The sequence below is a fragment of the Notothenia rossii genome, assembly GCF_949606895.1.
Source record: "Notothenia rossii genome assembly, chromosome: 5".
NCBI classification, from domain to species: Eukaryota; Metazoa; Chordata; class Actinopteri; order Perciformes; family Nototheniidae; genus Notothenia; species Notothenia rossii.
In genome coordinates, this window is record NC_136903.1 from 70,610,262 (window position 1) to 70,627,239 (window position 16,978).

At 38.7% G+C, this 16,978-nt stretch overlaps 2 protein-coding genes across 2 annotated transcripts; both read left to right on the forward strand.

Annotated features, from left to right (window-relative positions):
• Window positions 1-3,124: 3,124 nt before the first annotated feature.
• Window positions 3,125-13,044, forward strand: stx16 (syntaxin 16). Its single transcript, XM_079680952.1, has 9 exons — window positions 3,125-3,613; window positions 7,224-7,235; window positions 7,348-7,455; window positions 7,644-7,784; window positions 8,079-8,241; window positions 8,667-8,755; window positions 9,080-9,223; window positions 11,042-11,122; window positions 11,460-13,044. Exons 1-9 carry the CDS (start codon window positions 3,488-3,490, stop codon window positions 11,559-11,561), a joined length of 966 nt encoding a protein of 321 aa, XP_079537078.1. The 5' UTR covers window positions 3,125-3,487; the 3' UTR covers window positions 11,562-13,044.
• Window positions 13,045-13,678: 634 nt separating this feature from the next.
• LOC307041609 (EEF1A lysine methyltransferase 3-like) lies at window positions 13,679-16,693 on the forward strand (the record flags this gene model as incomplete). The annotated part of the gene is given in 6 exon segments (XM_079685067.1): window positions 13,679-13,819; window positions 13,924-14,038; window positions 14,961-14,988; window positions 14,990-15,024; window positions 15,027-15,226; window positions 15,230-16,693. Coding segments are annotated over 6 exon segments (588 nt in total), but the record flags the coding sequence as incomplete, so codon positions are not given.
• Window positions 16,694-16,978: the final 285 nt, after the last annotated feature.

Sequence of the window (16,978 nt, forward strand, 5' to 3'; positions counted from 1 at the left end):
CTCTGCATATCTGTTTGTTGAGTCTTAGTCTAAATCAAGGCCGTAACCATGGAGTCAACATTGGGGGGGGGACCAAAAATTAAATCGAAATTTGAATACTAATTTCCATGCCATTCTAAAGGAAAATATATAAAAATTCACTAACAGATGGGATACTTTAAAACCTGTTAAACCCCGTGGGGGCAAAAAACAATATATCACGAAACTGTGTCTCAGGCATGGGCGTAGGAAGCTTCCTCAATGTGGGTGGGACAATTTGACGGGGGGTGTGGGCAGGTGGTGGACCTAACCTCCTCTAGGGGGGTCCGGGGGCATGCTCCCCCGGGAAGATGTTTTGATGAAGTTAAATGCATCAATCTGGTGCACTTTGAGAGCAAAATTAGGAAATCTATGGATACATCTCTCAACACCCATATGAAACAGAACTGTAAACAGATTTACTTGTTCTTTATGCATATTTTACAAATCACTCCCCTATACTATTCCTGAAAAGTCAGGTTTTAACATCAGAACTAAAAGTTATTTGCACAAAGAATTAGAAGAATAAGAATTGGAGAGGGATGAAACCCTCTTTTTATGGTCACACATGCAGAGCACACAGCACACACAGTGAAATGTGGCCTCTGCATTTAACCCATCCTAGTACCAGGAGTCTAGCACTAGGAGCAGTGGGCAAAGAAGCTAAACCGGAGGGTTCATTACCATTACGAAATAAAATAATATAGTTTAGGGCTAACTTAGAAAGATACCAGAACTGATGGAGGGCAAATTAAGACATGACTGACCTGCTTGGAGCATCAACGCTAACTGAAGCTGGACTCGGACGTGCGACAGCGAAATAAACCCCCCGGGTACAAAATAAAGGTAGGGATGTGTCCCCCCCCAATGTATGGTGAATTCGGCACTGGTCTAAATGAAACTTGTATGGGATTGTTTCAAAATTAAAATAGGGACTTTGACACTTAAAGACATCGTCTAGACATGTTTTAGTAACATAAGTTGGACCCAACCCGTACACATAAGTGAAATCAATCCACCAGTCAACACTGCAAGTCCATGCTTCTGGCCTCCATCATCATCATAATGTCATCCAAAAAGCAGGATATGGAAAATACCCAAAGAAATTATACCTCAAACGTGTACATAAGTAAAGGCAGGGCTGTCCCTCCCTACAGGCCGATCATGCAGACTGCGTGGGGCCTCACCTTGCGTAGGGGGCCTCATCTTGCGGAGGGTGCCTCAACTGAGCCGAAAATGTGGCGCACCAATGCGCTTATGCGGCGCAATTGGTGTGGCGCGGCATGGTTTCGCCGCTGCGAGGCTTCACTAGCATCCCCCCCTCTTGCTGGTTCAAGACCAGCCTGGACAGCTAAACCAGCTAGACCAGCATGGATGTCATGCTGGTCTATTGGGAATGCTCATTGATGTCATCAAGAGCCATTGAGTCTAGCTTTTGCAGTCGGCCTCTTAGAATGTTTACAACTTCTTTGTCTCTTAACATTCCTATAATAAAAAATGTTTTTATTGTTATACTAATAGTATTGTTGTTACCATCATTTACTATTATTAATAATGTTTTCTTTGTTTTCTTTATTTATCACTGCAGAAAGGATCATGCCAGCCCACATCAAACACCTGATCAATATGTTGTGAATCTTCAGGCAGTAAAGATGAAAACACCTGTTCAAAGTTCCAGTTTCCTGTACATCGAACCATGCCTGTATGGGACTCTGTTCCACATGTCTTCAGTCAGTTCTGGACCCTGTGACTCGGACACTATTCTATCAAGGCTTATTAGAGGTAAGAGTGGTATAGGAGAGGGGTGGAGTTATCTTTGTATTTAGGCTGCAAGTCGACAAAGGTGATCAAATGCTGATGCTAATAATGATCTGATTAATTTGATATTGATTGTCTGCCAATACCGAATCCTGATCCAATTTTTCTATTTCCCAGATAATACAGCTGCACCGTGTAGTGTACACTAGCTCTATTGGTTTTTGCCATTGTAAATAATAAGCAATTGTTGAGTCGTCTATGCCAACCAACTGTAATTTGTAATGTATTTTACCATACTTTAACAGTCAAGTTCTGGCAACCACAGCAGCCCAAATGTTAACGTAAATATCAAGTTTTCTTTTTACAGTGTACTTATATCTGTACATTTATTTTCAGTTTGCTTCAAGAAGTGGCTTCAACAGACATAAATGCAGGCCAGATTGGGCCAGATTGGGAAAGGCTGGACGCTACACAACGGGAAACATTATGGATATGCCAAAACCAAAAACACTTTCTTTGTTGCCTTTTTCTTATCATAGTGTTACTGTTTTTGTTACCATTTAAATATTGAATTATGTTTATTACTTTTATTTTAAATCAAATGCACCTGTTTTAGATAATATATTTATATTTTTGGAGTAGCCTAGGTTGATTTTCAGGTTGGTTGTCATTTGTATCATTATTGTATTGTTACTGTGTATTTTATTATATTAACTAGCTATTTATTGCTATTTATTACATTACTGTTATGAACACTTTACAATGTCTTTATTTTTGGTAGATACCAGAATACATGACACAATGAGTCTTTGTAATATATTTATGTTCTCTGGTTTAAATAATCATACCGGTATTTAAACAATGTATGCTGGTCGCCTAGAATCCTGGTAAGGTTCCAGCATGGTATATTTAATACTATTATTAAACATAAGCTGGTGATAGATGGATGCTGGTGACCAGAGTATGCTGGTATGCTGGTTTATTTAGCTGGCCAGGATGACTGGTTTAGCTGGAGGCCGATTTAACTGCCACCAGCTAAACCAGCCATCCTGGCCAGCTAAAGGGTCCAAAACCCCTCTAAACCAGCCAACCATCCAGCCTAATATCTACTAGCTGGTCAACCTGCCTGACCAGCAAGTAGATATTAGGCTGGATGGTTGGCTAGTAGGAGCGTCTCGCAGCGGCGAAACTGTGATGCGCTGGGGGCCTGAGTAACAGTAACGAAACTGTGGCACCCCTCCCCCCCTTCCCGCATCCATCATTTAGGTGAAAACTAGACTAGTCATTTTCCCACAGGCAGTAGGTGGCGGTAACGGGCTCAAATTAACAGGTGACAGCCGCATTTAATGCGTAGAAGAAGAAGAAACCCTTTACGCAGGTGTTTACGTTTTCCTACTTCCGTAGCTGCCTAAAAGCGAAATAACGTTTCTAATCTAACGTTAAGTCCAACAAATTGAGTGGAAACCCTCGGTCATGTTTCTCCTTTTTAACTAATCGTTAAGTTTCAGATATGCCTGACAGATAAATATTACTGAGGTCGTTTGCTGCCCACTATTGGCGCTGTATCGCGAGTTTTCCTCATCTTCCATCGCAGCAAAGCTAAAGCTAGCGCTGTGTTAGCTGCAGGTCAGCGGCAGTGGACATAATTTGAATAATCATCGCCTGATCCGCATTTTATTCAGTGTAAATTTAGATATCACAAAAGGCAGTCATGGCCACTAGGCGTCTGACCGATGCCTTCTTGTTAATGCGGAACAATGCGATCCAAAACCGGCAGATATTGGCTGAGCAAGTGAGTACATACGACCCCCGTCTGAGTACACGTAGCAATGCTGCGGTGAGTTGTCTGCATCGTTTTGACATTTTACTTTGTGTGTTGTGTGCATTTAGCCAGTCACTGAGCTGTCTTAGCTAGATGCAGTATATATAGTACTATAAGTATAGTAGTAGTTAGTGGTATAGTTGTATTTCACACAGGGCTAATTGTTCCATGTGACTCAGTGATGGAGGAAGATGGACTGCAAGGATATATTTTTCAGCTCGTAATAGCTAAATGCTTTGAGTAAACATTGGAGAAAATCTATATATTAGTCAGCAATTGCTCATTTCAAAGATAAAATACGTTGGTAGCATATGTTGGGTGTGTTTTTATAAAAGATAATGCATGTTTTTGATGTCCACAACAAACGTATTGCTAGAGGAACATATCCTCTAGCAATACTTTTGTTGTGGCCACTGTATAAAGTCAAAATATTGTTAAAATATCCTGAACTACTTAAATATTGAAACTAATATTTATGGAGGTGTTTTATTGAAATCTATTGAAGCTATTATTAAAGAAATGAATGTAACCATGACAATGTTAAAATTAACTGTATTTATTGTAGATCACATCTGGCCAGACACCATTGTTGCTGTGTATCTCTGTGTCTCACTCAGTTTTAATTTCAATTTAATTCAAATATCTTTGAGAAAATACCACATAACATACATAGGTTTCTCTCCCTCAGTTTGTTGTCTCTTTTCGTTGAAGGGGAATTTTATTTTACATACCACATTGATGGGAAATGAGATGTTGGGTCTCAGCAAATGTATCACATATTTTAAGCTTGAGCATGAGCAGTTCACAGCTCTCCTGTGTATGTGCTGAAGTTCACCTCACCTCTCCAGTAGAGGCCAGGTGCAGGGCACACAGCTCAGTGAGCAGGTGCAGAGTGTGTTTTAACCATTCACACCCGATTGTGAATATTTTAACCAGTTAACTGCTTGCTGAAGTAGATTTACTTCTGCCAACTTGTCCTCTAGGCCTGGGTATGTTGTAACTTGTTTTATTTAAGGCAGTAAAACATTTGTTTATTTGATTCTTGATAGAAGTTAAAAGGTACAACGTTTCACAGGAAATACTTTTATTTTGAAGTGCAAGTATGTGTCCTCCTCTGACACCTTCCTGTTGTTATGAAAATTGAATACGAGCATATCGAGTGCATTTTCTCTGTCTTCCACCGTTCCTGTTGGAAACTGTTTAATGAATATAAAGTAAAAGTTCAGATTGGATAAGACTGATGGGTTTTTCATTCGAAGCTTCTATTACACAACAGGGTATCAGTTTACAAAACACGATACCAGTCTTATACCAGAGCATACTTCATTTAAGTACTTCATTTGATACCTACTTTTGTAGCCCTTTCACATACAGTATATCATGATGGAAACTCAGTATGACTGTGGTTGTGCTTGACTTTACCACCACAGTCTTGTATCTGCTGCGGTAGCGGGCCAATCACTTGTTGCAATAAATCTAATGATTCTTGCAGTGATTGGCTGCGAGCAAAACCTTACAAAGAACCCTTTGTTCGGCATGAGTACAAAAAGGATCAAATTCTAATTAGTTATATCAACGTTTTTGATACAACTTGTTACTGGTTTAATTCTGCCGTCATCTTAAAAGTATCAAGTTCCTATACCCAGCCCTGTTGTACATCCAGAGTCACTGAACACAGCGATATCCAAATATGCAGTTTAAGTTTGCATTTGCGAAAATGTGCTTCTGTAGGAAAGGTTATACGCACAGACTTCTCCTAACCTGAGGGGAGGCCATTTAGGTAAAAATATGTCATGCTCAATGGTGCAACTGCTGTTTTCGACATATTCACTCCTCATAAAGTTTAATAATACACAATTCTAAAAGCTGTGTTGAGAAATAGTGAAAGGGCCATAAAGGACCATGAATAAAACATCTGTATTCAGATGGTCTCCTCTGGTGTAAAAACTCACTCACTCTTTAATTAGACCTCCATAGACCCTTCACAGAACACACATTACACTGTTCCAACCACACTATGTGTCATGTAACATATAACGTTTGTGTCTTACTATCGTATTTGTCTTCCAGTGTCTGTGTTTTGTCCCAATGTCCCTGTATGAGAGTTCATTCATAGGTGCTGTAAAACGGTGTTGTATCTGCACTTTCCAACCAAGGTCACAGATTAGATTTACATTAGCCAGTGTTGAGATTGTGATCCATTCTTTTTACAGTAGTGCAGTTATAACATCTATTCACAAAGACTGAAATATATTTGCAGTGACTAAAAGGCACTGAATCAACTAAAACAACAGTGTTTGCCATTAGACGACACACACTCAACTTGTTAAAGCTGTTTTAAAATAACTGACTTTGCCAGAAGGCACAAGAGACTTTAATAAAGCTAGAAATCTGGCTGTAGCGATGGACTCAGACCTGAATTTTAACACATTTCAACAGTTATCAAATCTGCATACTATCACCTGAAGGACTTAGAAAAGCTTGTCCATGCTTTAATCTTCAGTAGACTGGACTACTGCAATAGTGTATTCATAGGGCTGACCAAGAAATCCATCAGAAAGCTGCTGCGGCTCGAGTCCTCACTAACACTAAAAGAGTGGATCACATCAGTCCGGTTCTGAAATCTTTACACTGGCTTCCAGTCGGCCAAATAATTGATTTTAAAGTACTATAGTTTTTAAATCACTAAATGGTTTAGGACCAAAGTATATCAACGATTTCTTGCATAATAATGAACCATCAAGGTGTCTCAGGTCTTCTAGGACGGGTCTGCTCTCGGTTCCGAGAGTAAGACCAAAACATGGAAAAGCAGCGTTTAGCTATTATGCCGCAACAATCTGGAACAAACTGCCTGAATCATGCACGTCCGCAGAGACTCTTACTATTTTCTAATCGAGACTGAAAACATATATTTTTGCTGCTGCTTTTAATTGAACTGCTTTTAATTGAACTGCTTTTAATTGAACTGCTCATATTCACACTGCAGTTTGCTTTTTATTCATGTATTGTATAACTGTTGTGTTTATCTTATTATCTTTGCCTTTTTAAATGCCTGTTTTTAAATGCCATTATATAATGTGTTTTACTGTATTTATTCTTAAATGTATTTTATTTTATTTTGTAAAGTACTTTGAATTGTTGCATACTGAAAGGTGCTATATAAATAAACTTGCCTTGTCAGTTCAAACAAGACAAGACACAAGAGACATATCTATCCAAAATAAGGCCCAGGCTGTTTCATATTCTATTACATATTTAAGTCCTGCTCTTTTTTGCTTTATGTTTCTTACACCTAATGGTTTGTTTGAAGTGGAATCATTTGCACATATTTTCTAGATAAATGTGATGTTGCATTCACTCTCTAGATTTACACTTTTGCACATACACACATGTAAACTCAGAAAAAATGATTCTCAATTCAACTGCCAGAGATTATGTACCTCTGCTGTACAGCAATTATAATATTATACTTCAAATGTATTAGTTATATACAGTAGGGGAGTGGATGCAAAATCACTTTTCTGGTATTAACTGCTGATTTTTCTGGGGCTAACTTTCTGTTACTTCTGTCCTTCTCCTTGTTTTCTATTGGATGGGACCATCTGCTATCTGCCAATCATATTAGGAGCTCGATGAGGTACTGTTGTTTCCCTTTAATTATTTACACCAAAAACATGTTAATGCATCATCATATTGACTTATTTTAGAAAACGTTTTTAATGGAATCATTTATAATTTGTGTTTTCAAGTTGGCTGACGACCGAATGGCCCTGGTGTCAGGGATTAGTCTGGATCCTGAAGCAGCCATCGGCGTCACAAAGAGGCTGCCTCCCAAATGGACAGAGGGGATTGATGAGGTGAAACACTTAAGATTAAAGCAGAAATATATAGAGACGTATCTGTTAAAGGTTGACATATAAATACAGTATCCCTCTTTGTAAGACCAAATACTCAAAAACGCATCTGTTCCTGTATATTAAAACGGTTTAAGTCCTCTGTATGAATAATGTCACATGGCTTTCAACCGCTGTGTATTCCCTTTCAGATCCAGTATGAAATCACTCGGGTTCGGCAGAAGATGAAGGATCTGGCTTTACTTCATGACAAGCATATGAATCGACCTACACTTGATGACAGTAGTGAGGAAGAGCATGCCATAGAAATCACTACTCAGGAGATAACACAGGTACAGACATTTACCACAAATAGAGATAATGCTTTTAGAAATAATAATAAAATTGCTATCTTTCCAATGTTTTTAGGATTTGGAAAACATATATTTTAGAAAACAGAATATGGGCACTAGTTTGGAAAAAAAATATTTTCCATCCTCCTTTTTCATACTTATCCAGACCTGGAACACGTTTTAGCTTGAGCCCAAAGTCATATAAGCATAATACAGTCTGTGGTGTTGATTTCATGTAAAGTGTTTGAAAGGAAACCAGTAGCTGTTCACTCACTATCTTTGTGTTGATTGCAGATGTTTCATCGGTGCCAGCGAGCTGTGACGGGGCTGCAGACTCGCTGTGGCCACTGTACCGAGCAGGAGGAGAGGCTGCTGAGAAACGTGGTGTCGTCGCTGGCTCAGAGCCTGCAGGAGCTCTCCACCAACTTCAGGCACACGCAGTCCGGCTACTTAAAACGTAAGGACTGCATGGAAGCTATGATTGCATTACATATCATTTAGCTGATGCTTTTATTCAAAGCGACATACAATAAGTGCAAAAACCATAAAGAATCAAACTCCGAACAACAAGGGAAGTGCAGATATATTCACTTCAAGCAAGATCATACCATAGTTAGTGCTGGTGAATTAGTTACAAGGCCTAAATGAAGTAGTAAGTATTAAAAATACTCTATTTTTTCAGCAAAAACTTAATGGCCAAGGAACAATCGAAATAGATGCGTTTTCAGTTTGCGACGGAAGATATGCAGAGTTTCTGCTGTCTGATTGGTGTTTCTGAATTCTCATCCTGCCTCTCAGATATTTGTAGCAATTAACAAGATTATAGCTCATGTTTTTATCTTCAAGTTGTTCGTTTGGGTTGATTATTGGTTTATATTCCAGGTATGAAGAATCGTGAGGAGAGATCAAAGCACTTTTTTGACTCTGGACCCCTAATGGAAGAGGATGAAGATTTAGCTGTATATGACAAGGTGACTATCCAATAACATGTATTCACTCATTCAAGTAAATCCAAATTAAGAGTTTCATAGAGAACAATTAAAGGGGATACTTTAAATTATAAACATGAAACAGACAAGATAAGAACAAAAAACATCCATTAAAAGCCTTAATACCCATTGAGTTATTAATGCAGGTATACTGTGTCATGTTATCACTTTCCATATGGGTGGAAAAAAATATGTAATGCTTGTTTTTCTTTCCTTTTCAGTTAAATTAAAAATAATTTGTGTTATTTAAGAGGGAGATTACATGTCTAATTGTGTTACATAAAATCACCTAATTCTTTCAATCAGGGGTTCACAGACGACCAGCTGATGCTGGTGGAGCAGAACACAGTTATGGTGGAGGAACGAGAGAGGGAGATCCGACAGATAGTGCAGTCCATCTCAGATCTGAATGAGATATTCCGGGACTTGGCTGGAATGGTGGTGGAACAGGTATTTTAAGAAGTCCTGACACAGTAACACACAGAAATAATAAATAGGCTTTATAAGAATTATGGCATGAGGTTGTCCGTGAGTTGCCCTAATGACTTCCACAATTAAAGCATGTTGATGTTTCATATGTGTAACAACAGAGCTTGAAGGATAATTACTGAACTACTTAAGTCACTCAGGGTGTCCGCGGGGTCTTAAAAAGTATTAAAAGTTGATAAATCAATTTAGCGAAAATTAAGGCTATTAAAAAGTATTAAACGGCATTTTCCAAGGTATTAAGAAGGTCCACAGCAACGACAACATGAAACAGTGAAACACCCTTTAATTTACTGAAACGACATGTCGGGAAACCCCCTAAGGCGGCCTCATGCATAGCGCGCGCCGTAAAATGCTGCTTATTATTTTAAGTTTCGTTGCCTTGCTCCGCTCTGTGGGGGGTGGGGGGAACTAAGCGACTACGGTAACGGGTCCCAAGGTGGGTAGACCGGCATACGCAACGCTCTGGGGGTCCAACGGCTCCGTGTGTAAGCCCTATATGATCATTTTCTGATAACGATGAAATAGCCCGCCTCCCTCTCCCCGCGTCTCCTGCTGCTGCTGGGCTGTCAGAAGAGGGAGAGGAAAAGAGAGGCAGGCACCGTTTATTAAATATTATTATATTATTATACAGAGAACAGAGTCGTTATCAATTTGTTTGAAAGCTCAATAAATAACAAAGAAGACGTCTGACCGGCACTTTTCTAATTTTGTACGGAAGATTTAAACTTTAACGGACATGTTGACCGGCGGAACATTTTTTTTACGGAAACTGCCGCACGGTCCCCTCGTTCCTTGGAAGAGGCGGTGAGGTGGGTGTTTTTCATCTGCTGTGGACTACCGGAGAGATATACAGCAGGAGAACACGCCGTCCACCGCGGAGAATAAACAGAAGGGCAACCATGCTCCGGGGTCTTCTTCACTGCTTTTGGTGTATTTCGGGAGGCAGCAGCGCCACTTACAAGGCCTCGTTTCCAGCATTTCCAGCGGTCTAGTGTGAACGGACACGTTAATGAATCGAATACGTGTGAACGGAAGCCTTTTTTGCGCTTGCGTATGCGTTTTACCGTATGCGTCCTCGTGGGGCCGGGGTCTAAGCCAAACTATATCCGGTCACAGAGATCTGCTATTTTAAAGTAAAGTCAACACATATCGACCCTAAATATAGTCTATATTAACAACGAAAAAAATCATAACATATATATCCTTTTTTGTAAACATATGACAAATGTGTGAGGGTGATGACGTCAGAGCATCGTCCTATGTGCCAGGGCTTAGCCCCGGACAGCCCCAGCCCAATTTAACCCCTGGGTATTTGAGAGGGAGCTCCTATATGGCATTACCCCGCTGAAGCTCACCAAAGTTTAACATATTTCATAGTTCAAAGTTTTGTCAATTGTTTTGTTTATTGGTCAAATACTGGTTTCTAATGGTTTCTGAGGAGTTTTACTGGAATGAAAGAACACAGAGTCTACAGAAGCAACAAAGCAGCATACTGCATTAAACCTGACCTTCACAGAGAGGTTGAAGTTCATGTGGAAAGGAGGCTTCAGTAGTCTGTCTGCACTCTGTTTAGTTTTGCTATCTTACTATCAATATAGTAAATGTGAGGTAAAGTGTGTAGCCAATGTAACCGGTTAGAACTCAAAGTTGCGATGAGGTCTTAAAATGTATGGAAAGGGTCTTAAAAGGTATTAAATTTGACTTCAGGATTCCTGCATATACCCTGTCACTGCCTATCACTAAATAACAACAATAACAATACTCTTATTTTCCCTATAGGGCACCGTTCTCGACAGAATTGACTTCAATGTGGAGCAGGCTTGTGTGAAAACCGAAGAGGGAGTGAAACAGTTACAAAAGGTAAATGCAAAGGGCTCATGTCCTGATACACATTTTCACTTTTTCAGCTAGTTGATAGTCACCTTTCTTTTTAAATCTTTTGTCACACTTGTACAGATGCTAATAATTTTTCCAACTTCAGGCGAAAACAAAAATACGATTTTAAGCGACTAAAGACAGTGTTATGATTTTAATTTACCATGAATTACAAACCTTTTAAACAATCGTCTCTGTTTTGATCTCAATTCACTGCATGATGGAAAGAAGCTCAATGATTTGCCTTTCATTCATTCATTCATTAGATGAAAAGACAGCAAAATACAATGTTTGACATTTTTTGTTTTCATTTCCTTTGCAGGCGGAACAGTATCAGAAGAAAAACCGAAAGATGCTGGTCATTTTGATCCTCTTCGTCATAGTCATGGTTCTAATTGTTATACTTTTTGGAACAAAGTTTTAATTATCCATTCCTCTGGCTTTTGTTTTCTGTGTGGGTGTTTGTTGTGCATCTGTGTGGACTTGGACTTGCTCTCAGTTCTGCTCAAAACAAAGCTGACTGCCTTTCATACCCAGCAGGAAACGTCAAGAAGATTTCCTCGTCCCCTTAACAGGTGCACTTTGGGCTGTGTGGAGATAATAGGTTGATTTTAATGAAAGACACAATCAATCTGTCTGAGCCCTGGCTATTTTATCAAGTGTCTCGCACCCAAATCACCAAGACTCTGTGACAGAAGTTTGTTGAGCCTGACTATGTTGACAATGTGTCTTAACAAATCAAAAAGAACGTTGGTGTTTTAAGACCAATGTTTAAATCCTAAAGCAGAGTGTTATAATTTCTGTCCAGTTTAATCTAAAGTCATTTTGTTTCTGTGAGAAACGTTTGACAAGTAAGAATGTTTGTGAAACAGAAATATGCAGTTAGCTTCATTTCACTGCAAATCCATGTTCATTCCGATAGTACATTTATGTCCTGGCTCAGTATTGTTCCTTGAAAGAGTATTTAGTATTTGGACGATAGCAGATTTAATTAGAATAGTCTTCTTCTTTTTTTGGTTTAAGGACCATCTATTTTTGTATCCCTTTACTCCACAATTTAAAAATAATACTAAGATTATTGTACTTTTGAAATCATTACATATGCTGCACTTTTGAATGAGTGAAGGAGGTTATGCTTGCAGTTTGTTTGTTTGTTTGATAGTAAGCAGGATAACGAAAAGACTACTGGCCCGAATTTCATGAAACTTGGTGGAAAGGTGTAGCATGGGCTAAAGAACATTACATTTTGGATCATATCCAAATCACAAAGCGGATACATTATTTGTCCTTTCATTACCGTTGCGATATTTGGCCTGTGCCCTCCCAGTAGTTTATGTTTTAAAGGTCCTTGCTTAAAGTGCTACCTTTTTAAAACCCTTGCAGTTTGCACATATTGAGGCCTGAGGGGAGAAGGGTGGTTTTGTCATGGATGTAATACTACTGATGTCAGTATGATGAACATAATAATTTATTTTTTAATAACTTCAAGAATCAAGAGGTTCAGGGGTTTTCTGTCTGTTGCAGAATGACTGTATATATCTGTAGTCTAAATGAAACAGTTGTTATTGTCCACTCCAGTAAGAAAACGGTGATGTGGACCAACACAAGCAGAAGAATGAAGACACTTGTGATTTTCTTTTCAGGTCGAACACTTTACATTTTCAGTTGGCTGTTTTTGAATATCTTTACATGTTCTTGTGTTCTGATGTGCTGATTTATGAAGAGCTTTATTTAACATATCTGTGCTCAAATCTACACTTTATACACCTTTCAAATCATCTTTGTCATTGATGTAAAGTTATGTGTGAAAAATTGTTATGTCTTAGTGGTACTCTACTTAAGTTTTGTTTTCCAAACAAACAGGTGAGGAGACTGCAACGATTTTCTAAATAAACCTGGAACATAAATGTGTTTTGTGTGTTTTGAACGGCAGCCTTGATGCAAAGATACCACTTACACAATTGGACGATCTACTGACTTAATTATATTAACTATTTACTAATAAATTATTACTGATAAATCCTTTAAATCTCTTTTAATTTGGGGATTTGCTGCTCATCTCTGTTTTATAGCATCATGAATGAAATGCTGTACAATAAAAATAGAATGAACTTCAATAGGATAATATAAAACATAACTTACAGTGAAATAGTATTATATTAGTAATAGTAGTTTAGTGCAATAGTATAACAGAATAATACAAATTGTATAATATGATGCAGTAGCGGTACACTTTACTATTATACTATTACAGTGTACTACATAAGTAGGCTACAAGTAAGTATATTAAAATATAACATAGCCAAGTGTTTCATGTTTATATTTTTTAAGGGTGACATTATTCAAGAGTGTTCATTGTGTGGTGCAAAGTGTTTCAGAATTCATTTCTTGTCACGCCCTGTAACCCGGAAGCTAAGTATGTTTTACTCAAATGTCAAATTAAAAGCCTTGTAAATTCCCAACCCTGACAATACTGAGTAGCAGACTTTACACCAAGTGAGCGACTGTATGTAGCTACCAACCATAACTTGTGCAGGATAAGTTGACGACCCGTTCCCGGTTGAAGACAGTATTGCGGAGGCATTTTCTCAGGTCACCGTGTGGACTTTGTCCGGCCAGCAGCTGAACATCAGACAGGTGTTCGCGGCCAGCCTCGGCGTAGCTTCCCGGGTCTGGGAATCTGTAAGAAAAGACCACTTGATTTATAATGGCGTTATAAAAACATACCAGCTATACCAGGTTAAGCATTATCTGACGATGTGGGGTGTATTCTGGTGTGCATAATGGTGTTACACCTGTGTGGTGGTTACTTGGAGGAGCAGTCTGTGGAGTTGAGAGGGCAGCGCATCATAGACCTGGGAGCAGGGACCGGGGTGGTGGGCATCCTGGCAGCACGTCTCAGTTTGTTGTTACCTTTCATTTATATTTTATTTGTTTTTTGAATAAATATTATGAGTGCATTTCACGCTCCTGAAAATTACTCGGTGGCTTGTTTTCAGCTATGTTTGCTTGTCCATTGGATAGGTCTCTCTATTTAGCTCACTCTCAAGCCTAGCCTCAGTTTTCCACCAGAGGCGCTGCTGACCTGATGCAGGTACAGCTGGTGCTGCTGTCACTTAACCAGCACTGTTAAACATCCTGAGAATTAGGAAAGTACCTGAATATATATATTTTTTTTTTATTTGCTGCATCTTTGTGTAAATCAAAACATATAAACATTGGACAATGAGAACAATAATAATATATCTACACCATGATAATAATAAATCCATATCATGTTCAATATTGCCTCTTCAATATTCTGTCAAATGTTCCTCTTTATTACTTTTTCAATATCATTGCCAACATTACTCTCTATCATGCGCATTATACATTACTTTTTTAGTTTACTAAATGCATCTTTCTTTTTTGTTAGTCTGTTTTGTACTGATGTAAGTACTTTTTATCTTAATTTTATACTTTTTTTTGTTTACTTACCCATTAAACCCTCTTGATCTAGTGTTATAACCGATACACTTTGCTTTTATGACCGTTAATTGCTGTAAACTTGTTTGCAATCTCTGGGACAATCATTCCCTTTCAGATTAATATTATTATTATATCAGTGGCATAAAATAGTTTTAAAATCACAATAATATTGTTAATCACAGTTATTTCAACAAAAACAGAATATTGTCTGACACAAGTAGTTATTCCTTTTTTTAAATGTTGTTTTTATTGAGTCAGGCCCAATGAGTTTACATTTATACAGTCAACTACAAGTAGTTATTGTGACAAGCCTATTGACAACAAATAGGACTCACATGGTTCTGATTGTTTCCAGGTGCAGTGTTGACCCTCACAGACCTTCCTGGTTCTCCCACAGCTTCAGGCCAACGTCTCTGCTAACAGGCTTTTTGTGGTTGGCCCACATCCCTTCTCAATGTCCTTCCTCTGTCCTGGGGTGAGGACCACATGGACTTCTCTTCTGACTGGGATCTTGTGCTCTGTGCAGATATTATGTACCTCCCAGAGACCTTCTCCCTGCTAAAGGAGACACTAGCTCATCTGTGCAAGAACGGAGCCATGGCATATCTTTTTTCCAAAATGTGAGAAGAGCATGAGACTCCAGGTTTCTTTGAAGAATATCTCCCAAGAATATTTAATGTGGAGCTTCTCTGAAGAAAGACCAGTGACAGCAGGGACCACCTGCAAGACTTGGCTGTGTTACTGTATCAACATTTGTGCCTTTAGCAAAAAAGTATTTTTAAAGAAGTGTTAAATACAAAATGAACATCTATCATCTTGGATTGTCTAATGTCTTCAACCCAAAATAGGTAGAACGCATTTAAAGCAAATGTTACTTTTAGCTGCAACTTGTCACAACTACAACTTGTTACAATGATCTGGATATACAATCTGTAGCAACTTGTTTTTACCGTAACAGACATTTCAACAGCATATATTGCCAACAATCTCACAAACAAACCATCTAGATTTAAAGTAACACTACGGATAAATGCAAACATTTTAATTTCAGATTTTGGGGTGAACTGTCCCTTTAAAGGCCCTGAAAACCTAATGTTCTCCATTAGCTGCTCACTCAGTGACCGGGTCCTACATGAACTCTACATATTGTACCAAAGATTTATGAACTTAAAATATGTCTGTATTTTTGTATCTTCTAGCATCACACCCTCCATGCATCAGGGTTAAAACACTTCTGAATGACATGCTTGGATTATTTGTTATTACTATGTTGCTGAGCCACTTACTATCAAATATTAAACCACACTCGCACAATCCGACACAGTCATTGATTTGTGTTGTTGTTGCTCATATACAGTAGTAATGAATATTTCATGTCATAATAAAATACATTTATGGGGCTTTAGATCGAAAATCAACACCCATCCTCACCAAACATCTTCATTATCATGATCAAGCATTGTAGTTCAGAAAGATACAAAACGTTTCTTATTAATGAAACTTAAACTGTGATAACTACAGCAGGTTTACGTCAGCTCAGTCTTGACATGAATTCGAAACCTGGGTCTAATATATCAAAATAACATTCTCAAACTTAAAACCTAAAACAAATTTCATCCCCACCCAACTATTCCGTCAACATCAACAGATTGCCCTCCCTGCAGCCTGCTGTCTGTACGCACTTCATCCCCTCTCTCCTGCTCTCTGCTGATGTACAGCATTTCTGTTCACAGAAGGAAAGCCTGTTTGTTACGCTGCAGAGTTTCAAAGAAAGGGAGACAGCCTGTCTCTCCCTCCGCTACAATTCAGCCAACAAAACAACAGATCACTATCTCCATGCACAGTCTGCTCGCCATCACGCCTCCCACGCGAGTGCCATGCAAAAGTGCGGATCACTGATTTTGTTTTCATTCATGATTATTGGGGAAAGTTAAGAAAACTGCATTTGAAGAATGTTGATGTTGACCAGAGTGACGTATGAGCAAACAGGAAGCCCTGCCAATTATAAAATAAAAAAGTATATTGTTGACTGTCTCTTTTTGCACTAAATTGATTAGTTTGCTTCATGCATTTAGTAGAAAGATTTGAAAGGAGAAAAAAAGAGAAATTATGCAGCTAAAGTTGGGCATTTCAAAACCTAATTATAAAATTCCAGGAGGATGTGCTACAGTGACATGGGAGTGTGAGTGTGTGTGTGTATGTGTGTGTGTGTGTGTGTGTGTGTGTGTGTGTGTGTGTGTGTGTGTGTGTGTGTGTGTGTGTGTGTGTGTGTGTGTGTGTGTGTGTGTGTGTGTGTGTGTGTGTGTGTGTGTGTGTGTGTGTGTGTGTGTGTGGAGTGGGAGGGGGACCTAAAACCAGCGTCCTTTTAAAACA

What these genes read in the sequence shown, in the direction of transcription:
- stx16 (XM_079680952.1), top strand. Translation starts at nt 3,488, where the DNA reads ATGGCCACTAGGCGTCTGACCGATGCCTTCTTGTTAATGCGGAACAAT. An exon ending in GCAGTCCGGCTACTTAAAAC is followed by an intron (nt 8,242 to 8,666) that starts GTAAGGACTGCA and finishes TTTATATTCCAG; the next exon opens with GTATGAAGAATCGTGAGGAG. An exon ending in CTGGAATGGTGGTGGAACAG is followed by an intron (nt 9,224 to 11,041) that starts GTATTTTAAGAA and finishes TTTTCCCTATAG; the next exon opens with GGCACCGTTCTCGACAGAAT.